Source organism: Neovison vison, chromosome 1 (assembly GCF_020171115.1).
Source record: "Neovison vison isolate M4711 chromosome 1, ASM_NN_V1, whole genome shotgun sequence".
Classification (NCBI taxonomy): domain Eukaryota; kingdom Metazoa; phylum Chordata; class Mammalia; order Carnivora; family Mustelidae; genus Neogale; species Neogale vison.
Genome location: NC_058091.1, coordinates 88738090 through 88765296, shown reverse-complemented (window position 1 = coordinate 88765296; position 27207 = coordinate 88738090). Strand labels below are relative to the sequence as shown.

General features: G+C 53.2%; 1 protein-coding gene across 1 annotated transcript in view; it reads left to right on the top strand.

The window, feature by feature from the left end:
• The window catches only part of C1H6orf132 (chromosome 1 C6orf132 homolog), a 34168-nt gene extending 9747 nt beyond the window's left edge, over nt 1-24421 (top strand). Inside the window, exons 2-5 of the mRNA XM_044250775.1 lie at nt 1397-1503; nt 15519-15594; nt 18286-21319; nt 21972-24421. Coding sequence (XP_044106710.1) covers nt 1397-1503; nt 15519-15594; nt 18286-21319; nt 21972-22089 — 3335 coding nt within the window. The 3' untranslated portion in view covers nt 22090-24421. The remainder of the gene's footprint in view (nt 1-1396; nt 1504-15518; nt 15595-18285; nt 21320-21971) is intronic.
• The last annotated feature ends 2786 nt before the right edge of the window (nt 24422-27207 follow it).

Here is a 27207-nt window from a genome sequence, read left to right as displayed (position 1 = left end):
AGTCATGTGCAATGGGAAAAGTAATCATGATTTGTTCAATGTTCCAGTTATAGGATTCTGGTTCCTTGGGATTTTGACTTTTCTTCTCTTTCCCCTTTGGTTATAGAGGAACCAAAAGTCCCTCATGCCCTGTTAAAGGGGTGAAAGCCCTTCCTGCTTATGACCAACATAGTAGGAAGTCCACAATGACCCCTGCTTCTAGGAGGTGACAGTGTGAACCTGGGACAGACTATGAAATCCTTATCAATGAGCATTAGGGGTCATGAGGAAGATTGGTTGAGGAAGTGTGAATACCTTCTCACAGCCTCCCCACTATTGCAGAAACAGCCCAAGGGTGCCTGGATGGCTCGGTCAGTTAAACATATGCCTTTAAACATAAACAGGTTGCCTTTAAACAACCTGGAGCTTAGGCCATGACTCCAGGGTCCTGGGATGGAGCCCCACCGCAGGCTCCCTGCTCAGGGGAAGGCCTGCTTCTCCCTCTCCCTCTGTCTCTCCTCCTGCTTGTGCTCTCTATCTCCAATAAATAAATAAAATCTTGAAAGCAAGAAAGCAAGCAAGCAAGCCCAGAACACAGACCCAGTAACTAGAGGAAGAGAAGAGTCTTTGTATCATCCTCCTACAGGGGAAGTGACCACATTTGCTGAGCTCTTACTATGTGTGGGCCACACTAACTCCTCACAACAGTCCTATAAAGTCGGCACTAATATCACTCCCATTGTACAGATAGGAAAACTGAGGCCCAGAGAGGTTACATGACACTGCCAGTAAGTAGCCAAGCTGGGATTTGTGCTAGGTCACATGGACCCTACTGTCCCACTCTTTCTGCTCTGCCCTCAAGGGTACAATGAAGGGGAGCCATGCTCACAAACATTGATGGTTTCAGGGACTAAGGAAATCTTGAGTTAGAAGAGTCCAGAAGGTGGGGGCTGGGCCACTGGGGGCAGCAGGTGACCTCATCTTCTCTGCTTGTACCAGATTAGAAATTCAAACACTTGAGAGAAAAGCCACCTTGCGTTCCTCCCTCGCTCAGAGATAAGCTTTAACTGGGGCATTGGTCACAATCTCAGGGCCCCTAAAGGAGGGACTACTTGTCGAAGTGTAGACTCAGGAGCTGTTCGGGAATCAGGAGGAACATGCTGCTGGGGCAAGCTGGGAACGCTGCAGGAGGCCCCAGGAAACAGCCCCCTGGCGTTGCTCCCAACCCCACTGCAGTGGGCCCCCTGAGCACCCACCCCATTGACAGGATCTTTTTGTGTAAGAGCGGAGGAGCTGAGTCAGATGGGCCAACCACAGGGCCTGGCTCTCCTCCCTCGGAACTGCAGGGTGGATTAACTCAGTCGTTCCACATGCCTTTGATCTCCAGCTCATGGTCTCCTGCATTTGTCTCCCCCAGGTGCTATTTATTATGGAGATAATCGGTTTGACTCTGTGAGTGAGTCAGGAACAGCCACACTGAAAGCTCGACCAAGAGTCCGGCCCCTCCTGACCTTCCTTCCACTGGTAAGTACGGTTCTGGACTGTAGTCTGGGGGTCGGCTCTGGTTGGGCCACCTCGGCTGCCATAAAGGAGGCAGCCCCTGCTGCCCTAGCCCTAGTGGACATCTCACCTTCTGCTCATTCCCTTCCTTCCTGATGCCAACCCAGAGTGGCTTCTGGGAGGAAACATGGCTGAGACTCATGGCAGGAAGGCTGAGGCTAAGGGTGTCAGCTCCTCCAAGTTGAAACCCAAGGAAAGGTTCTGGGGATCTTGTGTGCAAAGGCAACGCAGTGATGGGTCCCTCTAGTGAAGCAGGATTCTTGTCCCTGTTCTGCAAGCACTGACCACTGCCTGCTCTGTGCCAGGCCTTGCCCTGGGCACGGATACACAGAGAGGACAGAGCCGAGCCCACACTGCTGCTCTCAGGGAAGGACAGGAGTGAGTAAACAGACTGTTGGAACATAACTCAGAGCACCGGCAGCCAATCTGGCCACGGAGGTGGTCAGGAAGGCTTCCTGGAAGAGGGTAACAACTGAGCTGTCTCAAAGTACAAATAGCCGTGACCCCTGGGAGAAGTGCATTTGGGACAGGATTGTTCGTGGGTCTGAAACTGCAGGAAACCAAAATCTCCCTTCTGGAGCCATGGTTGGGCTTTTGTTTTTTGGCAAGGGACACAAACTCAACATCACTGCTCTCTGACAGGTTCTGTTGACTGTGAGACACGTTCCGGGGTTTTTTGAGACAGTGTGGACCAGTGCTATCCGACAGAAATACAATGGAAGCTTCATATGTCATTTAAAATTTTCTAGTAGCCACATTGAAAGTACATAGAAATAGGCAAGGTTCATTTTAATAATACGTTACTTAATTCAATATATTCAATTTATTATTATTTCAACATTAAATTGATGTTAAAAAAATACTGCTGACCTGTTTGACATTCAGATGAGAAAGTCAGATTAGAAATTCCAGAAAGGGAATTTTTCATGCTAAGTCTTTGACATCTGAAGTACTGTACTTACATATACATCCCTGATGAGTGACATTCACTGTGGCCAGTGGCTCCGGGACTGCTTCGCCAAGGTCTAGAGCCTAGATTCTAGGTTCAGGCTTGTCTGTCTGGTTCCTGGCTGGGACAATATTATGATTGGAGTCCATGAGGATTTGTGCCCTCTGGTCACTAGCGCTGTTTGGCACAACCACCTCCCTCTCTGTCACCTGATTTTTTTTTTGGTTTGTCCAACCTCACCAAGACCCTGAGATTCTAGATGGGAGACATGGAGTCTTCTATTCTGGCTGCATTCCCCAAGGCCCGGAGGTGGAGGGCTGAGCGCACAGACCTCTGGGAATGCAACTTCACCCTGTTTTCTGCTTATAAAAGCAACTCATGGTGGCTCAGTAGGTTAAGCATCCGACTCTAGATTTTGGCTCAGGTCATGATCTCAGAGTCCTGAGATGGAGCCCCACATCCGACTCTGTGCTGGGCGTGAAGCCTGCTTAAGGTTTTCTGTCTTTCCCTCTTCCTTTGCCCCTCCCCTCCCCCCTTACATACACTCTCTCTCAAAAAATAAATGCATACATACATACATACAATAAATACAATAAAAAATAAATAAAAGCAACTTGTGGAAATTATAGGCAAATATAGGAAGTACGACGCCACCAACAAAAAGGTAAGAAGCAAATGAGCCAGCCCCTAACTTTATTTTCAGAGATGTATAAAAGTGTTACAGGGGTCATTGCGGCCACGAAATAATTTCGAATCTTCTATTGCTGAAGGCGAATTAGATTCTCTCCCTTCAGCCACCCCCAAGACACACACTCAGAATTACAGTGGCGTGGGCCCAGGGTTGACCCACCCGCACCTGTTCTGGTCTTTCAGATAGGGCCCTTGCCCCTGGAGTGGCTCCAGCCGCTGTAGGGTTAGTTCCTGCCACCGTGCCATGCAGCCGAGTTTGCTCGGATTGGCTGAAATGGAGATGTTCTGCCCCACCCACACCCTTGGGTCCAAGCCGTAATTAGGGCCTGTCCCAGCTTTCCTGCCTTACCCCTTCTGGTTGGAGCCCTTCCCCAGAGCACAGGCAGACTAGGCAGAAGGGGTGGGTGGGTGTGGTAGAGACACTGGAATGGGCTTGGCTGGCAGATCAGGCCTGGAGATCCAAGACTGCCTTTGGGGGGGGCCAGTCCTCCAGGCCAGGCTCCAAGCCAGTCAGGAGATGGGGGCTTCTCCCCAAGCAGTCCACCTTGCGGCTTGCAGGGTCCCATCCAGTGGCATGGCCCTGAGATCGTGGCACACACAGACGGAGCACTCACTCTGTGTCGGGCACCATTCCAGGTGTCTCCGGTGTGTTAACAGAGTCCACAGAGCCGCCCTGTCAGGAAGGTGCTGTTATTAATTCTCAGATGGAGGAATTGGAGCACAGAATGGGAGAGTAACTTGCTTAAGGTCACACAGCTCCTAAGTGGTCCAGCTGGGATTTGGAGCCCCACAGCCAGGCTCCAGGGTCCAAGTTCTATTCAGGTCCTCCTATGCTCCCTTCCATGTACAATCTAGAAGCTTTTCTCTTCTCTTCCATCACCAGCCTGCAGAACCACCTACATCTCTCTCGTCTGCCTCTCTGAAGCCCTCTGCCCAACAGCGGAGGCCTGCTGGATACCAGGGTCTCTTGCTTCTTTGGGGTCATAGACCCCTTTGAGACCCCGATGAGGCTATATGCCATATCTATGCAGTTTTGCTTACAATTTCAGCAGAGGCCCCTCTCAGGTCCCCAGAAGCCCACCTATGATGGGCCTTTAGATCAGGAACCCTCGGCCTGACAGTTCATATCCTGGGGACATCCCTGTGCTCCTGATTCAGGTCATAAGATACACAGCTGCCTCAGTATCCTTCGTCACCTGGGTTGAGGGGAATCTGACTCCTCTCCCTTAGGCTCTGGGCCAGGTCTTTACTTTCTTCCATCTGGGGCAGGAGGCTGGGAGAATGAGAAGCAGGAGGACAGAAGCTCCCTGTGGGTGTGGGTTCACGCATAGATACACACTCGGGCAGCCCGCCCCCACAGCCTGCCAAGTTAGGGTGGGTGGGGAGCTGGGCCCGTGCCCAAGCCCTGGCTGACATTGTCCTGGCCAGGCGGGTCCCACCCCTCCCTGTCCTCCCTTCCCATACCATACTCAGCCACCTCCTAGGTCAGGCTTCCCTGGGGCAGGGGCGGTGCTGGGCAGCAGCACCCCAAAAAACCAGGTGACAGGCCCAGTGAGGCCCATGTTCTTCCTCGAGCTTTGCATGCACCCTCACTGTCAGCTTTTTACCCCAGCCATCAAAGGGCTGAGCACAAGGTGGGGAGGGCGACAGGAGGCAGCACGAGGCAAGGGCAGATGCTTCTGACCACTTCCTGGAGCCTCCTCCCTAGAGCTGAGGTAGAAGGACGGAGAACTAAGAGATACTTTCTCAGGCAGCTGGCAGCCAAAGGCCAGGGCTGAAAAGAACCTCTGGATCCCCCCTGTGACTGGGATGGGACCCAAGTGGTCCTCGGGGAGCTGGCAGGGCGGCCCTTCCTCTCCCCAGGCCCCTGGGTCCCCACCCATTCAGGGGGGTTACACCAGATGGTCCTTTTAGGTTTCCCTAGCTGTGACTGTCTGTGTTATATAAGTCCTAATGGAGAGGCAGGAAGCCCCTACAAGAAGCCAGGCCCCTCACAACACCCAGATCGCTCACTGCTTGAGCTGTCTTTCCACAGCTGCCACGGGTTGCCTTCCAGCCCCCCTACTTCCTGCTCCGAGAGCTAAGAGGAACTGGATCGGAATCACCAAACTTCTGAACTGGGGAGGACCTTGGTGCTCATTAGGATGAGAAAAACCAGGCCTGGGGAGGGAAGGGTCTAGGTTACCCAGCTCAGTAGAGGCAGAGACGAGACCAGAGCCCAGGTTTCCTCCCAGGCCAGTCCGGCCCACACCACTGAGGGCCTGGGCTGAGTGGAGGAAGGATCCTTTCTCTCCACTTACTGCTGCTACCCCTGAGGGGAGGCCGGGCCCAAGACTCAAGCCAGAGCTTGCCCAAGCTTTCCAGAGCTGAGCTGATCAAACAGCCAGTAGTGGGAAGCTTGTCCTTCTCTCTGGGGCTCCCTCTTGCCCTCCCCTGCTCTGAATCAAACCATACCCAGGGTGATGCATGTGAGGAATTAACAGTTAAATGCCAATGTGGCAAATATAAGGAAACTGGCTGGACAGGTCCCTAGGGGTGCCCCAGGTGGTGAGAGCTCCCTGGGTCACCCCACCCTGTGAGTCAGGCAATCCTGGCTCTGCCTGGGGAGGTGGCAGGCTGGGCTTGGGGCAGGAAGCTCCATGGGCTCTGGTTCCCTCCCCCTATTCCTCCGTGCCTGGAAACTCAAAGTCCACTGGGTTTCTGCTTTCCGCTCGACCCCCTCTTAGCTCATCTCTGAATTCAAATTCCACGCTCCCTTTGGGGTTGGGGTTTGAACTTCTTAGGATGAACCAAGCAGGGCAGTCATTGTTGGTTTTTGACTGATTCATGTGGCTGACATTGGCTGGAAGGGCTGCGGGGTGAGGGAGCATTGTGTGTTCCTATGGGGGTGGGTGTCAGAGGCCCGAAACAAGATGGAGTCCGCATGGAAACCCGCTGCCTGCTCTATGCACTGGCTCCTTCCCTCACCGTGAGGGCCTCACTCTGAAGCTCTACACCTTCATCCTACCCACAAGCATCTCCCCCTTGACCACACTATGGGCTCCGGGATATGCGTACCCCCAGCTTGGGCTGCACTCAGGAGGACTAACTGCGGAAGAAACTCTAGAAATGGGCTCAGGACCATTGAAGCAGGGGCTTCAATTCTAGAGGCCTTGGTGCCTGGAGCAAGGTCAAGAAGGGGGTTGTATGGGCTCTAAGAGCATGGCCCCTTGATCCCATAGACTCTTCACCCCGTAGGGAACCAGAGCAGGGCCCTCATGACACAGAGGCAGGGGCGGGGCCCTGCGTTCGAGAGCAGTCTGAGATAGCAGGTGGGTTCGGAGGAACATGGCCTCATTAGTGAAGATTCTGCTCTGACCTCCAAGAGTGTTTGAACTGTGACAAAGGGTGGAGGAAGAAATCAAGGTTTTGATAAAATGCTCACTATTTCCCCACTTTAGAGAAGCTGCTCTGTGGAGAACACACAGTTTCCTTTCTTAACCTTCTACCTCCTGCTCCTGGACAGCACCCCTCCTCCCCTCACACTGCTCTTCAAACCCAAGCGACACCTAGTTGGGCTTCACCCAGCTGGAGACTTTGGAAAGGTTTCCTTGTGGCTTTCACTCTAGGGTTCCATCCCCTGCTTCCCCAGCCTACAGTGATTTCCCCCAATCATAGCCAATTCTAAATCTGCTTAAGGGTCATTTCCTTTACCCCCTGCAGCTCTGTGCCCCATCCTGAGGTGCCCCAGCCAAGCTCCAAGAGCAATCCGGTGAGGAGGCTTGCATTCCACAATGTGCGGCTAAGACTCAGAGTTGGCCCACACCCAAGGTCAACCATGTGTTGCCCGTTGGCCCACCCTTGGGGTTTGGCTGGACTTTGAGGAATCCCAGGCATGAGGATGTCCCAGGCATGTGTGTCCCAGGCATGAGGAGGCCAGGAGGGTAGGGCTGGAACCATGATTGGAGTGAGTCCTGTCCCCCTGAGCCCATGGTGGGACTCTGACCCCCTAAAATTCTAAGAGGAACATAACCTCCCCTCAAATAGTAAGTGTTTTCCACCTTTCCTCCTTCTCCTCAACTCTGAAATGTTTGTAGTCAAAGGGCAGGGATTTTCAGTGACCTGGTCCTGACCATAGGGAAGTGTCTATCTTTTCAGCTTCAACCAGAGACAACAAACTAGAGGCTATGCCATGGAGCAGAGTCTCCAAGAACTTGGAGACATTGCTAACCACTGCACTGCGTTAGGACCTGAGGGAGGCCCAGGGGTGGGGGTGAATGACCTTTCTTGAGTGCTAACTCTGCAGGATCTCTTTAGGTATGTGGTGACCTCTGTTGTCCTAAGAAGCCTAAGGCCAGTGAGATCATCCCCATCTTACAAATGAGAAAACTGAGACTCAGAAGGCAAGAGAGGAGCACACTTGAGCACTGACCATGTGTCACATACTGTATTTGATTCCTTTGAGACGATGGAATTAAATTAAGACTACCAGTCTGGTTTGACTCCAAAGTTCATGTTATATTGTTTATTTTCTTTTGTTTTGTTTGTTTGTTTGTTTTCTATTTTTTAAGTAGACCCAACGTGGGGCTTGAACTCGTGACCCGGAGATTGAGAGTCGCAGGCTCTATCAACTGAGCCAGCCAGGTGCCCCAAGTTCATATTTAAAAAAATAATAATAATAACTATTGTATTTTTTTTCCAATTATGAAGGACACAGACGTTCATTGTTAAGAACTGAGAATTAGAGACACGTATAAGGAAGAAAATAAATATAAATATTCCTGGAATTGCCTCCACCCCCATCCTTCTCAACAATTAATCGTTGCTGGGTAACTTCCCGATATATCAGGCTGTGATGGTTTGTAAAAAGCTGCTTGACTGAGGCGGGGAGCTGGCTTGCACCCTGTGTGAACAGGGTGAGTGAGGTGTGATCAAGGATCTTAGCCACTAGGCGTTGGGACAGGGAGGGCCTGAGCCCCAGTTTCAGGTGGAGGGCCCCACCCGTCAGGGCAGGGGCTGGACTCTGCTCCAGGGCCCAAGCAGGCCAGGCTCTGCGGCAGCGGAGCAGGGATAGGCGTGGCCTGTCGAGGGGCGTGGTCGGGTCGGGGGCGTGGCCTCGGGTGGAGGGGGCTGCTCAGAAGGTTCTTTTGCTTGTTCTCGGTTGGTTTCTCCGCGCACCGGTCGGTGTGGCGCTCTGTGGATGTGGGCTGCCATCCTCAAAGAGCCTCACAATCCTCCCCCCTGAGTCTGAGGCGCATGCGGGCTCCTGTCGGCAGCGCCGCGGGGCCCGGGGCTCTGTCATTTTCTCAGCGCGATGACGGGTGGCAGACGCCCAGCTCCTCCACGGACTGGACTGTCAAGAGTCCCTGGGCTGAGGCTAGCCATGACCTCAAGCCCAGCCCCGCCCGCTTGGCCTCACCCTGTGGCTCCTGGGAAAACAGCTTCAGGAACTCCTCCTTTATCTCACTTGTCTCTTCCCCTCTCTGGAGATAGAGAACGATCTGGAGACCACGGCAGACGTCTGCCTTCACTCCCTGTCATGGAGGCTTGGCCTGGAGCACCCAGGCCACCGCAGAAGGCACAGGGGGCGCAGAGTCACTGGCAGTATACCTTACTGGTGGGGACTCACAGAGCACCATGGTTGAAGTGACCCTTACTTAGCAAATGGTTACAGAAGAGGCAGAGAGGCCCGGAGAGACAAGTGACTTAGCTCCAGCTTGGTTGGTGATAGGGCTGGCTCCAGAACACAGGCAGCCTTCCCACTGCTCCTGTTCCTGTATTCTCTCTTCCCCTCATTCACTTAACAAGCTTGCGGCCTTGTCCATTCTGTGCCAAGCATGACCAAATGAGTAGCCGTCACCTGACCCACAAGGAGGCTGGGCTGGGGTAGCAGAGACTACACTGACCTAAGACCGGTTCCGTCTGTGCTCAAGGAAAGACATGAGGGCAGATCCCGAAGTTGCCACTTACTAGCTGTGTGGCCTTGAGCAATGTTCCTTGCCTTTCCATGCCTCAGAGTCCTCTTCTAGAAAATACAAATAAGCTGCCTCTCAGGGTTACTTGAGGACTTTCTACGTTGCTCCATGTCAAGTACTCCCGATGGTGCCCATAGCACATAGCAGGCACCTAATAAGTGGGAGCTGTGGTAATAATGCACACGGGGTGAGGACACACAGGGTAGAGAGGTTAACTCTGGCTGGAGTTGCCAAGGAGGGCTTCGTGGACCAGGGGCATTTATTCTGGGGTTTAAAGGATAAGTAGGAATTTTCCAGGCAAAGAAGAACATCCCAGGCAGAATCGGAGCAAGAGCAAGGCTGTGGAGACCCGAGAGGACACGGGAATGAATCCCAAGCAGCTACAGTGGTTCTTAGGAGGTGGAGGAGGGAGGTGTGACCGAATCACCTAGGGCCCTTTTTAACCTAGTCACCCACCCACAGAACCTCCAAATAGCCTCTTCGAAGATCGTGTCTCTGGCTTACTGAGGATCCCTGCTGCAAGGACCCCACTTGCTCATGAGTGAGTCAGGTTGGGATTGTGGAAATCCCAACTTCCCAATTTCCCAATTGATGGGAAAAAGATGAGAACCACTAGTTGGAGCCCAGGGTTTGTGGAGAGGGTGGTGAGAAGATGGCAGGAACTACAGAGGGGACAGCTTATGAAAGTTCTTGAATGCCATGTGAAAGTGCTTCAGTTTCATCTTCTGGACCAGTGGCAGGTTTCTGAGCAGGGAAGTGACCAGCTTTGAGATGCATTTCAGAAACTACATCCTGGCATCTGGTTTAAAGAACAGAGTGGGGACGCCTGGGTGGCTCAGTTGGTTGGGCAGCTGCCTTCAGCTCAGGTCATGATCCCGGCATCCTGGGATCGAGTCCCACATCGGGCTCCTTGCTCGGCAGGGAGCCTGCTTCTCCCTCTGCCTCTGCCTGCCTCTCTGTCTGCCTGTGCTCGCTCTCTCTCCCTCTCTCTCTGACAAATAAATAAATAAAATCTTAAAAAAAAAAAATAAAGAACAGAGTGAAGGGGCGCCTGGGTGGCTCATTGGGTGAAGCCTTTCCTTCAACTCAGGTCATGATCTCAGGGTCCTGGGATCAAGCCCCGCATCAGGATCTCTGCTCAGCAGGGAGCCTACTTCCCCCACCTCCCTCTCTCTGTCTGCCTCTCTGCCTGCTTGTGATCTGTGTCTGTCAAATAAATAAATAAATAATAAAGAACAGAGTGAGGCAGAGGCCAGGGAAGTATCTGGAGACAGTGATGGTAGTCTTGTCTGTCCGTCTGGGTAAGAGACAGTGAGAACTGAAGAAGGGGTGAGCTGGGGGGATGGAGAGAAGAGAGGGACCTAGGAAGTGCTTGGCAGAATCGGGTGACAAGCTGGGTGTGCGGATGATGACCAGGTGCCTGGAAAGACAGAGATCTATAACTAGTTATAGGTCCTTGGGCAAGTCCCTTAACCTCTTTGTGCCTCAGTGTCCTTCCTTTTCTGCAAAAGGCAGGTAGCAATAACAGTACCAATCTCATCAGGTTGTTGTGGAAAGTAAATGAGTTAAGAGATAGAAAACACAGAAAGAACACCTGATACGGAGTAAGTACTAGGAAATCAGCAACTGCCATTATCACTGCGGAGACTGGGAGTACTGGAGACGGTGGGAGAAAAATGGTGTGAGGTGCTGACCGCCAGCGGATGGAGAAGCTCTTAGGCTCTCTTAGTTCCTTCTCTTTCCATGGTCTTCTCTCTTATTTTCATTTTTTTTTTTTAATTATAAGATACACATACCATGAGAGTAACCATTGCAATCATTTTAAGACGTGTAATTCAGTGGCATTAAGTAACTTTTTCTTTCAGTCAATCCCTGTGTGCAGAGAAGTTACAGGAATAGCCCAAAGAACTCTCTAGAGCCTTCGCCCACATTCAGCACGTTTGCTATGTACACACTGTTTCTTCCTGAACCATTGAGCGCTTGTGTCCCTCTACTCCTAAATACTTCACTGTGTGTAACCTAAGAACAGAGACATTTTCTGCACAATTACCAAAGTCAGGAATTGAATATTGATATGATACTTTTTATCTAATGGACATTTATGTTGTTGCCAATTGCCCTACTAATGTTCTTCATGGCACACATCCCAGGGTCCAATTCAGGATCACACATTGCAGTTACGGCTCACATGTAGGCTTTACCTCCATTCTTTGAGGCTCAAGGAGGCAGGTCAAGGAATTCAGCACTCGTGGAGATGGATGCTGTCTACACCGGTGCATTTGCCCACTAAAACACGGCCCCATCCCAGCCAGCTCCCTGGGTCTCCCTGACGAGTGAAGGGAACTCACCTTCCGGGTCTGTTTTTCTAAGACTAAGGTGAAAATGAGTTTGCCTTTGCCTTGGCAAAGGCAGCCGTGGAAGGGACAGCTGAGTGAGCACTCTGGGACTGTGTGGGCGTGAGCGGGAAGGGGAAGAGCCATCAAGGTCTTGGGGATGCAAGGTCAGTTCACTTCCATACTGGGAGCTCCTGAACAGATGAGGCTAGACTCTGGGACATGCCCCGAGGGTGGTGAACAGTAGAGAGCCCCATCATCTCAAGCAGTACAGCGAGGTGGTGGGCGTGTCCTGGGGAGAACCTGAGAAGCCTGACCTTGGTCTGCACTGTTGCTCCAAGACCACTCATGAGACAGACTTCCATCCTGTGGTCTGCGGAGTCTACTGTGTTTCCAGAGTTCTTGAAGATCAAAGGGTGGGATGAGCAATAAAATCTGTCCGTCTTCCTCTTCCATGCCTCATTGTACTGGAGCACCACGGGTGACTCAGAAGAAGTTTCTAGGATTCCAGGCAGCTTAGCTTTGATCGTTCACAATTTTTTCACCTTTGTAGGAGAGAGGATTGGGAGACAGAAGACTTCAGCTAACACAGATTTCCTGGGTTAGGAATATTATCTCATTTCACCCTCATAATGCAAAGTAGGAAATATTATCTCCATTTCATAAGCGAAGAAAATGGGTGATCGGTAGAAAAGGTGAGTTCGGAAGCCTGGGTTTGCACCCTGGCTCTGTTAAGGGATTTGAGATGATGTAGGTAAAGCTGTTAGTACCAGCACACGGTAGGTACGGAAGTGATGGTTTAATGTCACTGCCTCATTCAAGGTCATGCCCCTGGCAAAATTCAGAGCACAAATGGAATACAAGACCTTCTATGCTGAGTCCCCATGCCTTTTTATTTTCCAATTATGTTCAAAAGAGTAAACAAGTCTCAGCCCTAGCTTTTGATGGTCTGGCCTCCACCTCACCAAAATCCACCTCATCAAAAGAGGGAACATAATTGATGAAGGTTTATTAGACAGTCAGTGGGGTGTGTGTGTGCCTCAGAATGTCCTGGGAGACACTCCTCGGATTGGCTGCCCTCTGACCCTCCCCCGGTCCAGATCGCTGGGTTTGAGAGATGTGAAGAACAGGTGTGTGTTGGCCGTGTGAATCAAGTAAAGGCAGGAAAAAATTACTAAGAGGCAGGAGGAAGATGATGCCTCATGGCTATTCCAGCATCAGAATTCTTTGAGGATGAGAAGATGAGTGGTTTCTTGCCCCCAAACGGGCAAAGAGTAATTCCAAGATTGCACTTGGTAACCCAGAGTCTCATGGATATTTTCAAAACACCTTTCTTAAACTTCCCATCTTTTATATGAAGCCATGAGGCCATTAAGCCCAGAGTAAGCACCATCAGCCCATCAGTGAGTAACAACATGGCTTACTGTGTGTCCAGCTTTGGGGGGCTCATATAGGACGTACTCCCTGGGCTCCAAGGTCAACCACATCTCACTGGAGGAACTAGGGGAATATCGATTGAGCAAACGAAAATCTTCCTTTGAGGGGTTTTGCTATGGGTTGCTCTGAAGAGCATCAGGTCAGGGGTGCCTGGATGGCTCAGTCAGTTAAGTGGCTGCCTTCGGCTCAGGTTATGATCCGAGGGTCCTGGGATCGAGCCCCCACATTGGGCTCCCTGCTCGGTGAGAGCCTGCTTCTCCCTCTCCCTCTTCCTGCCGCTCCCCCTGCTTGTGCTCTCTTTCTGTCAAATGAACAAATAAAATCTTCAAAAAAAAAAAAAAAAGGCATCAGGTCAGTGAGGGCTCCTGCTAATAATGTTTACTGGGCTCCCCTTAACGGGCATTCACCACATGCAAGGAGTGAAGTGCTTTTTGTGTATTATGTCATTTAACCCCACGACTGCCCTAGAATAGCTAAATTCTATTTCATATCACCACCTCATAAGCGGGGAAACTGAGACAGAGAGAGCTTCAGCGACCAGCACAGTCCTACAGCTAGTAGGTGGCAGTTCTGGAATTCAAATCCAGGCAGTCTGGCTCCAAAGCCAGTGCTCCTAGCCCCTTCAATCTACCATCCACCTCGAGGGGCTCAGCTAATCCTTGAAGGAGGAGAGATTTCAGAGAAGCAAAATACTGAAGAACACAAGCACCACAGACCTCGGTGTGGTAGTACTGTTGTGCGGCTGTAGACAACTTAACAAACACTTCTGAGCCTCAGTGTCCTCATCTGGTAAATGGGGACATCATCTTCTTCATAGAGTAGCATGACAGAAATCATGTGTTTGAGCATAGAGCAAGGAGTATTATTGTTAGAAATAAAGGGTCAGGAGAGGGGTGCAACCTGACCAACACGCAGCCTCAGGGATGAGCATGAACTCCGTGTGTGGGTGGGAAGGGTAGTGGAGAGGGGGATGGTCAAGCTAGAATCCAGGATGGGTCCGTCATGTTGAGTGGGAAATAAAAGCTGGCTGGGAAAGATGAGGCCAGGATGTCGAGGACCTTGAGAGCTGCCATGAAATGCTCCACAGCACTTCCAAAACACAGGTGTGTACTTTGTTGATGTATGGAAATGTGTATTTGGAAAAAAAAAAAAATAGAATGCAAAATAGTATGTACAAACTGACAGCTGTGTAAATACATTATGGTTTGTGAGGCTTAAGATCAGAAGGGCATCTGCAGTGCTAGAACTATTCCAGTTTGCCACTTTTAATTCATTTACTTCTTTGTAAATACCTAATGAAAACCAAGAGCCAACAGGAGGCCTGGCTAAAGCATTTGGCTTTTAACTTACGGACTTGCACAGGGGAGCAAGCCACTTTTGTTTTGTTTTAATGGAGGTATCATTCGTAGACAGTCGACTCTCATTATTTGCAGATTTTGTATTTGCAAATTCACCTACTCACTAAAATGTATTTGTAACTCCCCCAAAGCAATCCTCCAGACACTTTGGACACAGGCAGAACTAGGAAAAATCTGAGTTACCTGATGTACCCAGTCCCTGCTGAGATCAAACAGGACCCTTTGCCTTCTTGCTTCGGGTCTCATACTATAAATAAGTGTCCTGTGCTCTGTAGTGCGTTGGCTTTTTTGTAATTCTTTGCTTTTTTTTTTTTTTTTAAGATTTTATTTATTTATTTGATAGACAGAGATCACAAGTAGGTAGAGAGGCAGGCAAAGAGAGAGGAGGAACCAGGCTCCTTGCTGAGCAGAGAGCCCAACACGGGGCTCGATGCCAGAACCCTGGGATCATGACCTGAGCCAAAGGCAGAGGCTTTAACCCACTGAGCCACCCAGGCATCCCTGTACTTCTTTGCTTTTTGTTGGTGATTTCACTGCTTAAAATGGCCCCCAAATATAGTGCTGATGTGCTAACATCCCTAAGTGTAAGAAGGCTGTGATGTGCTTACAGAAAAAATACAAATGTTAGATAAACTTTGTTCAGGCTTGAGTTACAGTGCTGTTGGCCATGAGTTCAATGTCAACGTGTCAAGAATATTTTAAATAAGGTGTCTTTAAACAGAAACACACATGAAACTAAGTTCTGTATTGACCGGTTGATGAAAATGCTTTGACTGAAGTTTGAAGGAACCTAATCCTGTGTTTCCCTTGGGGCATTGATTCCACATTTTCTAATTTAGTGTTCGAAGCAACTTTACAGACCAAATAACTACTGCAAATAACGAGACTCACCTGTACATAAAATTCAGCCTTTGAAGGGTTTGTTTATTTATGTGAAGGGGGAGGGGCAGAGGGAGAGGAAGAAAGAGAATCCTAACCGGCTCCACGCCCAGCCTGGAGTCCAACACAGGGCTTGATCCCACAACCCTGAGATCGTGACCGAGCCGAAATCAAAAGTCGGACACTCAACTGATTGAGCCATCCAGGGGCCCCAAAACTCACCCTTTTAAATTAGCCTTTTTGTATTTTAGTATATTCACAAGGTTATACAGACCCTCATCATCACTGCTGATTTTTGAGCAGTAAAATGACCTCCTAGAGCAGCAACTTAAGATTTCTCTGTCTTTCCCTGTTCCCTGCTCTCTTTGCCCTCCTTCAGAATGCCCAGGAGAACCATGGACTGGCTGTGCCCACCCCCTCTGTCCCAGGAGAATTTGCGGACAAAGAAGTAACAGGTAAGAGGGCCCTGGGCTTGGGGCTTGTCCATCTTTTTTTCCTCCCTTGGCCTAAGCATCAGGCCCACCGCCCCGGCTGGTGATAAAGCTAGAATCTGCAGGCCTTTTGGCTACTGGCTGCAGTGGGGTTGGGGGTGGGGGTGTAGCTGAAGAGAGCCAAGGCTGGCTAAGGCCCGCTTCCAGTGGGGGAAGGATGGTGAGGGCCAAGGTCAGAGCAGGGACAAGGGCAGCATGAAGTGGGGGAAGAACCCTGGAGTCAGACAGACTTGGCATTCAGTCCTAGCTACAGATTAGCTTTGCTCCCTTGGGCAGATCACTTAACCCCTTGCACCTCTGTATCTGTGAATGAGCCAGGGCCAACCCCATTTCTGTTCTGAAGTACAGGATGGGACATTAGGCGCTTCTTGTTGTACGTCTGGTCAAAAAGTGCCCGTGACTTTCCATGTCGCTCGAGTCGAAGGCTCTTGCCAGGACTGCCAGAGTCTGGCCTCACCTAGGCTCAGATCCTGCTTTCTCTCCCTGTCTCACACGGCCCCAGCCATCCCGGTATCCTTCTTGCCCTTCAGTACCAGGCACATTTCCACCCCAGGGTCTTTGCACTGCCATTTGCTCTGCCTTGGCTGCTCTTCTCCAACACATAGGTACAACTCTCTTTCTCCCTCACTCCCTCTTTGCTCAGCTGTCACCTTCTCAGGGAGGTCTGCTCTGACCACCTTATTCAAATCGTACCCCCGCACTCCTCCTGGTTGGGTCCATGTGTTGCTCATCGGTTAATGTGGTACTAGTACATGGATGTGTCCTCCAGGAGGGCCAGGAGGGCCAGCATTTTGACCATTTTTGTTTCATTTTCACTGCTATATCATAGCTCCTAACACTTGGATTTTTTTTTAAGATTTTATTTATTTATTTGACAGACAGAGATCACAAATAGGCAGAGAGGCAGGCAGAGAGAGAGGCGGAGGTAGGCTCCCCGCTGAGCAGAGAGCCTGATGCAGGGCTTGATCTCAGAACCCTGGGATTATGACCTGAGCCGAAGGCAGAGGCTTTAACCCACTGAGTCACCCAGGCGCCCTGCTTTTTTCTTTTTAAAGATATTTTATTTATTTATTTGAGAGAGAGAGAAAGCATGAGAAGGAGCATAAGCAGTGGGGGGAGGGGCAAAGGGAGAGGGAGAAACAGGCTCCCCACTGAGCAGGGAGCCTGATGCAGGACTCCATCCTAGGACCCTGAGATCATGACCTGAGCCAAAGGCAGACGCTTAACCAACTGAGTCACCCAGGCGGCCCACTTGGGTGCTTAATGAATGTGAGTTTTTTCTTCTCCACACCTCCACTATGTTTTTTGACTTGAAGTCAGACAACTGACTCACATTCCCCTGGTTTGTTATGTTCTGTGCTAGAAGCTGAGAGGCAGGGAAGCAGAGGATGGGTGCCCCTAAGAGAGAAGTAACAGGGCATCCCGGTGGTCTGCAGACTCTGTGGAGTAGGGGGTGCTGGGGTCCAGGTCCAAGAAGGGAAAGGTATGAGCTGCTGGGGCCAGAGGTGCTGGGCATCTCTTAGCGCCTGGGTATTCAGGTCACCTTTTTTCTGCATACCTCTACCCTTGATTCTACCCCCACAGTCCAGCGTCTGTTCCAGAAGCTCTGTGTGAGGTGGGAAGCTGGGTTCTTGGTAGATTCAGGGTCTTTGGAAAGCAGAAGTTTCTCGTGTATCCTGTTCTCTCCTATGGGTCTTTCACCCAAACTTCTTACTGAGGTCTCTAGACCCCTACTGAGAAAGTCTCGAGACCCCTGCCTCTGATCCCCTGTTCCCCGATTTCCCATTTTTCTCCTACTTTCACTGACTCACAGTCCAAAAGGTTAAGCGCAGGTGGTCACCATCACAGTGGTCACCGGCCATTAAGTGCCTACTATGGGCTTAGCACCATGATCAGCCCTTTATGGGTCTTTACATGAATTCTCTCATGGAGCCTCACACAGCTCTATGTGGTAAGCATTGGCGTCATGCCCATTTTATAGATGATGAAACAGAGGCTCAGCAAGGTTAACTAGTGTGTCTGAGGTCACACACCCGAGTAAGTGCTAGAGCTGGGATTTGAACCCTGGCCTCTCTGGCTTTGTATCACCCAAGGCCTCTCTGGGACCCAGATGGCAACTCCAAGGGGATAACCATGGCATTTAATAGAGGGATGGCATGACATACAAGGGTGTGAGCAAGGTGCGGGGACTGAGGTGGTTGGTGATGCCCCAGAGGCTGAAGGAGCAGTGGGGAGCTACTCCTGTCTCTGAGCTGTGGGACAGGGGCTAACCTGGCAGAAAGGCAGCCCTTTTGGACTCTGGCCCGTCAAGAAGGGAGCCTGACCTCTGCCAGCAGCTCCCATCGGCTCAACCCAGCTGTAGCCGGAGGATAAGGGAGTCCCCGCACACAGCAGGGCAGAGATGAGTGCAGCAGACAGGGAATACTCAGTCCAGGCTCCAGGCGCAGTGGCCAGGACATGCAGGGGCCCCTCCCTAGAAAGGAGAGCTCACCCCCAGGACAGCTCAGGGGACTGGAGACATTGCTGCTCCCCCACCTGGTGTGTAGGAGGAAAGACATGAAGCTGGCTGGTTACTCTCTTGGGTGCCACCCTGAAGAGATGGGCAAGACTGGTTGGCTTCATCGCCTTGCTTTTCTTTGCGTCTCCATCTTTCAGGTACCAGCTCACTAGTCAACGGCAACCTCCGACTGTACAGCTCTGTGGGTGACCTGAGGCCTGGGCACTATGGGCAGGACCCACTCATCCCCCCACCTCCCCCAGGCCCAGCCCCAGGGCCACCCACAGATGCTTCTCAACCTCAAGAGGAGTCCCCCCCACCCCCACCTTCCATGGCGCCCCCACCACCTCCCCTGCTACTGGAACCCCCACCCCCACCCAGCACGGCTCCACCCCCACCTCCAGTACTGGGGGCCCCAGCCCCTCTCTCCACCCTTTCCTCCCCATCCACACCCACCCCTCCGGACTTCATTCCTCCTGCCCCACCCTTGGCCTCTCTGGTCCCACCCCCACCCCCTCTGCCAGCCCCAGCACCCCCAGCATCTCCTCACAGGACAGGGACTCGCCTCTTTGCCCCTGGGGGTGTCACCAAGTGGAAATCGGAGGTAGCGCTGAATGGAAGGCAGCCAGAGACCCCCAGAACCAGTCCCCCCCAAAGCCCAGCTGAGCCAAAGGGGAGCCTTCTGGGGCCCAAGCCAGACCCCCACCTTACTTTTCCGCGCTCATTCAAGGTGCCTCCCCCAACCCCAGTCAGGACTTCATCCATCCCAGCTCAGGAAGCACAGGCGACTCCTGTAGAGGAAGGGGCCACCAAGAAAGCCCCCCACCGACTCCCACTGCCTCCCAGCTTCCACATCCGCCCCGCGTCCCAGGTCTATGCAGACCGGACCCCTGAGCCAGACCACTCAGGGGAGCTCAAGACTACAGCACCAGCCAGCCCCGGCCTGGGCCAGGGCCAGTCCTGGACTAAGGAACAGGCCGAGACTCTGCCACCAGCCCCTCCCCTGCCCTCTCCCGCACCCCCGCAACCTCCCCCTGCACCGCCACTTCCCCCACCTGCCCCTCCTTTACCTTCCGCTGAGAAGGCAGTGCCTCAGCCTTCCGGGTTTGGGAAAAGCCGCCCATCCAGCTCCCCTGCTCCCAAACCCAAACCGAACCCCCCCAGCCCAGAGGACGCAGCCTCTTCAGCACCTGTGGACTGGAGGGACCCCAGCCAGATGGAAAAGCTGCGGAGCGAGCTGGCAGCCTATCTCTGTGGCTCCAAGAGGGAGGACCGAGTCCTCAGTTACTCGGCTGGCCCCATGGTGGTGGCCTCCCAGGAAAAGGAGGGCAAGAAGGTCCCCAGCCCGCCGGAGAAGGAGATCCTCCCGAGCGTCCCTGAGAAGAGTCCCTGCAGCCTGCCTGACAAGGGGGCTGCCACCAGCCTCACCCTCCCTCCCGTGGACTACATCCCCCAAGAGTCCCCTGCTCCCAGTGTCCGGCAGATCCGCAACGAGCTGGAGGCCCGCTTTTCCTCCTCAGCAGAGAAGGAAGCCAAGCCCAGCATAGGGTCTCTGCCTCCCAAGCCTCAGCTAGAAGGGGGAAGAAGCTTTGAAAACAGGGGGACTAATGGCAACTTCTCTAAGCCCATAGCCAAGAATCTCCCCTCTCTATCCGCTACCCCTCTGCCAACCACACCACTTCAGTCCAAGGCCACGCCTGGGCCAGCCACACCACCCAAGGCCACGCCTGGGCCAGCCACGCCACCCAAGGCCACGCCTGGGCCAGCCACACCCACCAAGGCCACGCCTGGGCCAGCCCTACCACCCAAGCCCGGGCCCGGGCCTGCCATACCATCTGCGGCACCACCTGTGGCCACCACATCTCCCCAGCCGACAGAGAACCTTGTCCCAGCTGGGCAGTGGGAGAAGCCCAGACCTCAAGAACTTACAGTGCCCAGCCAGCTAGAGGCAGAAGGGCACCCCACAGAGCCCAGTAAACCTCCTACCCCAGGAGCCCTCTCAGCTCCAGCCTTCCCACCAAAGAGATCCCCTGGCGGGGAAGAGGTGACATTCCTCTACAAGCTCCATCGCACCCAGAAGAGCCCCAGCCATGAGGTTACCGTGGGGACGGCACCACTGGCCACAGGTTCAGCCCACAGGTCAGGGGGACCTGAGGAGGAGAAGGAGCCCCAGGGACAGCCAGCCAAGCCCCCCACCTCGGCCCAGCCTGCCGACGAACTCCTCAGGCATCCGGTGACCGGGGAGGTGGTGCAGCCAGGCTCCCCAATGGCTCTGCTCCTTGCCGCCAGGCAGAGGGCCCAGAAGGGGAGGCCAGGAGGGCTGGCCCTGAGCCGGTCCTCCCTGCCCGGGAGCCTTCGGGGCCACAGCAGCCAGCCCCAAGCAGGCTCTGACAGCATCTTCCACAACGAGGGCCGGCCCAACTCCTTCACTGTGGTCCCCAAGTTGCCCAAGGAGGCTGAGAAGGACACTCAGCTGGCCTCACCGGTACAGCCCACCATACCCAGTCCGTGGAAGCCCCAGCCCCGCGGAGACCCGGAGGGCATGGTGCCAAGCCTCAGACACAATGGGACAAAGGCAGAGCCCCAGGCCCCAGTGGCCTGGGAAAGACCAGCATCCTCCAACCTCCCCCAGGGCCGCGTGCTGCCCAAATCCTTCTCGTCCCCTCCTTCCCCTTCCTGCAAGGACGACAAGGAGGACCACGAGGTGGGGGAGTTCCACTTTGAGGTCATCCCGCCACCGCCAGAGTTCAGCAACGACCCCGAGCCCCCCGCCCCGGCCTTCCAGTATTTGGGGCGTCGGGGATCCCCTCCCCGGAACAACTTCTCAAACTTGGGGCAGCCCTCAGCGCCTCGCGGCTTCTCGCGCCTTCCGGCCGGTGGGCACCACGCCCGGGCTGGGGGCCTGGAGCGCTTCTCGGGCGGGGGTCGGTCGCTCATCAAGAAGCGCCTGTATGTCGGGGAGCCCCACCGCAACCCCGGGCAGCCCCGCGGCGGCACCGGCCGCAGCCTCAGCTCCCCAAACTGCTTCGGGCCGCCACCAGGAGGCCCGGAAATGCGGCGCGTCAACTCAGCGGGCCGCGCGCTCCCCGGAGGCCTGCACGCTCGAAGGCTGTCCATGGAGGGCGCAGCCCGTGGGGAAGCCAAGTTCAAGGCGTCCGGAGGCGACTTCGGCTTCACCCCTGTGGCTGGCAGGTGAGCTGGGGGGAGGGAGAGAAACGCAGCCCTGGGTGAGAACCCGGGTGAGTGGGAGCCCTGCCCTTGGGCCCCAGAGGAGCCCAGTAGGCCACGGCCACTATCGGGGGTGGGGGGGACATTGGGTTTGCTGTCCTATGGCTCTCTGGGCAGAGAAAGGGACGCGAGGTGCGCTTAACTTGGAAAGAGCGATGTTAGCGGTTGCCTGACTTAACTTACTCCCTTGTTTTCTCTCTCCCTACCCTCCTGCTTTTCCCCACCAGCTCCCCTTCTTCTATCTCCTCTTTCCCACTCTCTAGAGAGTCAGGGATTGGGGCTAAGAGTGGCATGGCAGGGGAGACCTGAGTGGCCCTTGCCTATGGGGATTTCCCACAGAGGATCCAGATCCAGGCTAGGAGTGAAGAGTTCTGAACAGAAGGGAATCAGGGACTGACTATTCTGTGGCCAGCCAAACCTAGCTGGGAGGAGGAGCCCAGTGTCAGTTGAATCAGTACTGGTCGCCCCGGTCCCACCCTGTCCCGGGGGGCTCGTGTGGGCTTGTGTGGGCAGATACCACAGCCCTGCGGTATCTCGTGCCCTGAGGCAGATGGGAGGGGTGTTGGTTAACTAGTTGCAAATATTAACTTCCCTCTCTCCTGCTCCCCCATTCCAGGTCTCCCCACAGCACCCCCCACTACGGAAGCCCCATCAACACATTCACCGTGAGGCCTGGGACCCGCCATCCCATCTCCTATGCCTACTCGGGGAACCACCGGCAAGCCCCGTCCTGAGCCCCAGGTGTTCTCAGCTCTACTCCGAGGGGTCAGATCTGGGCACTTGTTTTTGGGGGGGTGGGAGGGATGTGGCGGGCATTAGGCATCCGGACTTAAACATGGAGGAGTCTTTGTTACCCAAACGCAGATGCAGATATCAAGTGAGAAGCAAGAGAAAGATCAAGGGCGGGCCTCTGGCTCCTGAAGCACTGGTGTGGCTTGTGGACTACACGAGGGAGGGGAGGGAGAAGGAGGGAGGAGAGGAGGCGCCTTTAAGGGCCTGGAGCCTGAGTTTCCCCTACCTGGTACTGTTGGCTTTAGCAAGAGTAACTTAAAGCTGTTTGACAAGCAGGCCTACTGAGCAGGTTCTAAAAGCAAGGGGTGGGGCACTCACTGCGTCCCTCTACCTGGCTGTAATTGGCTGTCTGGCACTCCCAAAGGGCTGAGAGCCAGCTCCATCCGGCTAGGGCTGCAGGGAACTACGGGTTGATCTCAATCCACCATTTGCCACTCTAAGAGCTGATTCCTGGGGTTCCTAGCATAGAAGCCACATTGAGGTGGGACCAGGAAGAGGCATGGACAAGGTGTGGAGAAGGTACTGGAACAGAGTTCTTCGCATTGGCCAAGGGCAGGGATAAGGAGGGTCAAAGGTTCACTGGCCCTGGCCCTTAGCTACCTCAGCTGCGGGGAAGCCTAGGGAGAGAAGACCTGGCAAGTATGGGATGGGAGACAGAGGACCAAGTCTTGTTTTCCTACTCAGACCTAGGCAGCCATGATTTGGGGGATTGGGCCCAAGGAGCCAGAAGGCCTGGGGGCATGACACCAAAGGCCTAATACAGCCAGAACCTATTTGGGAGTTGGTGGGGGCATCCTAACCAGCTACCTTTCCCAATCCCAACAGTACAGGTCCCCAGTATTAGGGAGGCTTTAAAATGCATAGTAAAGATGCTGGGAGATACAGAGTGGGAGGCTGCAGAGATGGGCACTGGGATCTGAGAAGTGTTTGCTGCTGACCGGGAGTGCGTTTTAGAAAGTCTAGAGTTGGTAGGACAGGGCAAGTTCAGAGCAGGGGAGACCGGTCAGTGCGGTGACCATTTATCTTTGGCCTGGGCAGTGTGGGTTTATGCCTCTTTGCCTGTGAATTAGACCCCCATCCACTTTCCGAAGTAGTCCTGGTTTGGAGGACATATATCTCCCATACATATCAGGAAACAGTATTCCTCAGTCTGCCTTCCCTCTCCCCTCTGGAGGCGGAATTCCTGGGGCCAGGCCAAGGCGGGCCACCCCTGTAAGGAGGAAGGGCAGGGAGTGACTCACCAGGGGAGCAGCTGGTGGGGGCAGCCAGGAAGCAGTGCCCTTGGGGGGCAAGCTGTTGGACCTTTATGACTTGATCTAACCAGCCAGGTACCGGGCTGTGGGGACAGGAGGGGAACTAGTTCAGGGAAAGAGAGTGCAGGCACCCTAATGGGGCAGGATCTGGTTTCCTGTGTTCAAGAAGCGAACTCCACCCCAACCAGCACTGGCCCTATAAATATGTATGTATTTCCCCCTGTACAATGTTTTATAAAAGACTTCCCTAATTTATCTTCTGTGTCAGGTTTGAGGAGTGGGACGGGACTCCCAGCTGTATATTGCCCCAGAGGGAGGGCAAGGACTGGCTGTCACTTGACTTGGGAAATAAACTGGCCAGTTCGGACTGGCCTCAGCTCCCTGGCTGTGGATTGATGACTTGGAGCTAGCTACTTGGGTGTGATAGAGATTGGAAGAGCTCAGCTGGGGAAGGCTGAGTATGGGGTGGCGACTGAACCCATGAGCCATTTTGCTGGGGCCACACTTTCTCTTCTGACCCTTAAGCCTGTCGTTCTTTAAATCTTTCAAGGGGGAGGAGCAGAGCTAAAGTGTGGTGGCAACACATCCTTAAGCAAGTCTCTTTGACTCTCTGAACCTCAGTTTCTTCTTCTGTATAATGGGCAGGATAATAATGCCTTCCTAACAAGGCTGCTATGAAGATCAGAGATAGTCACGTGTTCCTTAACAAGTATTTGAGGGACGGCTGGGCGGTGGGCACTGTGCTTGGCATGGATACGCATGACTCCTGCTCATGGCCAATCTCATGGAGGAGAGAGGGGATAAAAACAACACCCAGAAACATCACGCAGTATAATAAGTGGTGGGAAGGAAAGGCACAGGGAGTGTGAGAATAACCGGAGGGTGGGGGAGAGGAGTGGATTTGCCTTAATCGGGTGGTCAGGGCAGGCCTCTTGAAGCGGTAACATTTATGCCCATTTCGTCAAAGCATCCAAAAGTGTCCGGCAGTCAGTAGTTGTTCAATAAATTTGCATTTTTGGCAGATGACTCCCTTACGTTTGTGTGGGGCCTTTCACAGTTTCTCTTAAAGCTTTGACATGGTGTCTCCAATTTTTTCAGAAGACAAAACACAACCAGAGTGTTTATCTCAAGACAGTGTCAGAAAGAGCTGTATTTCCTCCTTTGAGTCTTCTGTGGTGTGGGGTGGCAGGGGCGGGGTGGGGGGCTGGGGAGACAGGAGGATGACTCACTTATTCAGCAGCTCCTGCTTCTAGGCCTCCTGGGCCTTCCCTAGCCTGGGGCTTCGTCCTTCTCCTGCCCTTCCACTGGAGGCCCTCATCCTGGTAACACAGAGGACAGGGGCCCTAATTCCCTATAGGACTTGGGGATCTTCCTCTGGCTGCCTACCCCTCCCTGATCTTCTGGAGGGTGGGGGACCAGGGCCTGACAAGCTATGTGTCTGACAAGCTGTGCTACCACGGGTCTCCACTAACTCATCAGAAACACGACAGGGACAGACCTAAGACGCATGTGGGTCCCAGACCTGCTGATTGGTGCCTGGGGGCGGGGGGAAGAGAAAAAAATTAAAATAAAATAAAAAGCTGCTGAGAACTATGGCTCCTCACCCAGGAGAGATGCCCCGCCATGTGCATTTTTACACATTATTTCAAGTAGTTCACAGAATTCCTCCAATGAGGGCTCCATGGACTTCACGTTGAAAATTCGCAATGCAACACTGGCTGGTCTTGGAAACCAGCAACACTTGACCTTGACAGCTTGGAAAGTTCACTGGTTCTCTGTTTATTCACGGCAGTCCTCTGTAATACTCCTAATTCCATTTTGTCGGTGAGAAAATCAAGGCTCTAAGAAGAAAAGTGAGTCGCTCAGAAGAGCCCACCTGCCTCCAAACCGTGAACCTCATTACAGTGGCCTCCCTTCTCGTGGCATCCCTTTGCCCATTATCCCCCACAAGCCACCACCCAAACTTCCTATCTTCCTAGCAGAGCAGGGGTCCGGAGGGTTTAAGGAGGGTATAGGTACTCTGGTGCCAGAAAATGTTCATTGGTATGGATGGCACAGGTGTTCCTGGATCAGGCTGGCTGCACTTTGGTTTCTGGAACCTTCCAGGAGCTGCCTGGGTGTGGCCCAATCCCCAGTGGCCAGAACCTCGCCTCTCTGTGAAGCCCTGCTGGGACCTGCTGTCAATGGTACATGACATCCCTATCCTCCCCAATGGAACCCAGCTTTTCCAGGCCTCCTCTGGTTTAAGGGGGGGAGGATTCTCTGACTCCCAAGGAGCCTTGCCTTCCCTTCTGTGCGAAGCTGGAGGATAGGGGTGACTTGGGACCGGCAGGTGTGGGAGAGAAGCGACCTCAGTGCAGAGCTATCAGGCAGGCCTACCCCTGCCTACACACCCCACCTGCCTACCCACAGCAGCCCATGGCCACTTTCATTTCCATCACTGAAAGGCAATGCTGGCATCCCATCATAGCTGTCCAGCACGGGTAGCCCATGATACTAGGCAGAGAACCTGGGCCTCCTCCTCCCTCCACAGATGTAGGGATGGCCAGCTGCTGTAGACCTGGGGTTGGGACCTCGGGGGGATATTTTTAGCAGGAAGGTGAGAGAAGCAGCAGTGCTGGGAGAGGGGTCGAGACCAAGGCAGTGCATTATGAATGCTCACTTGTTTATGTATATAATCCTGTGCTCCCCTCCAATTCCTGGAGCCCCAGAAACATCACTAACATTTGGCCCACAGGAGCCTCTCCTTTCCCTGCTGGAGAACCATTCTCTGAGCTTCTACAGAATGTGTTCTTAGGGGCTTCTCTGTCTTCCAGGCTGGTTCCTTTCCCCCACCCCAGTGTCTCAACATGCTCACCTTGGCTTCTAGTCTTTCTTCTACATAGTTTCTCTGGAAGACTGAGCTTCTCCACACCAGAGGTCCCCATTTCTTTCTTACTTTCTTTTCTTCTTTTCTTTTTTCTTTCTCTTTCTTTTTCTTCTTTCTCTCTCTCTTTCTCCCTCCTTCCTTTTCTCTTCTTGTCTTATCTTTTCTAAGATTTTATTTTTCTTTTTTTCTTTAAAGATTTTATTTATTTATTTATTTGACAGACAGAGATCACAAGTAGGCAGAGAGGCAGGCAGAGAGAGAGGAGGAAGCAGGCTCCCTGCCGAGCAGGGAGGGAGTGCCTGATGCGGGGCTCCATCCCAGGACCCTGGGATCACAACCTGAGCTTAAGGCAGAGGCTTTAAGCCACTGAGCCACCCAGGTGCCCCCAGATTTTATTTTTCTATTTGAGAGAGAGAGAGAGCACAAGCAGGGGAAGTTTTCAGAGGGAGACAGAGAAGCAGACACCGCTGAGCAGGGAGCCCAACATGGGGCTCGATCCCAGGACCCTGAGATTACGACCTGAGCCGAAGGCAGACGCCCAACAAACTGAGCCACACAGGAGCCCCCTGTGTGGTCCATGTTACTAATGAGAAAGCACCCCCTGGACATTTCCAGGTGGATGCTTGGCTAGCCACTCAAATTTGGCCTCTGGAAAAGGGATTCTTTTGCCCTTTCTTCCTTCTCAGCCAGACCCACAGCCCCACCATCCCCAAATGCTGATTCCTACCCGGCTGCTCTGTCCCCTCCTCTTCCTCAGGCTGACTCGCTCTTCAACACCCAGTTGAAATCAGCCCCTGCAGGAAGCCCTCCCCAGCCCCGTGATGCTCAAAAGTGTCTCCCCACACACACACACTTTGGCACCCATTTCCCTTGCCTGGCCCTTTCTCACCCTGCAAGCTCTGCTCAGACACCCTTCACCCCCCAGGCTGCATCAGCTC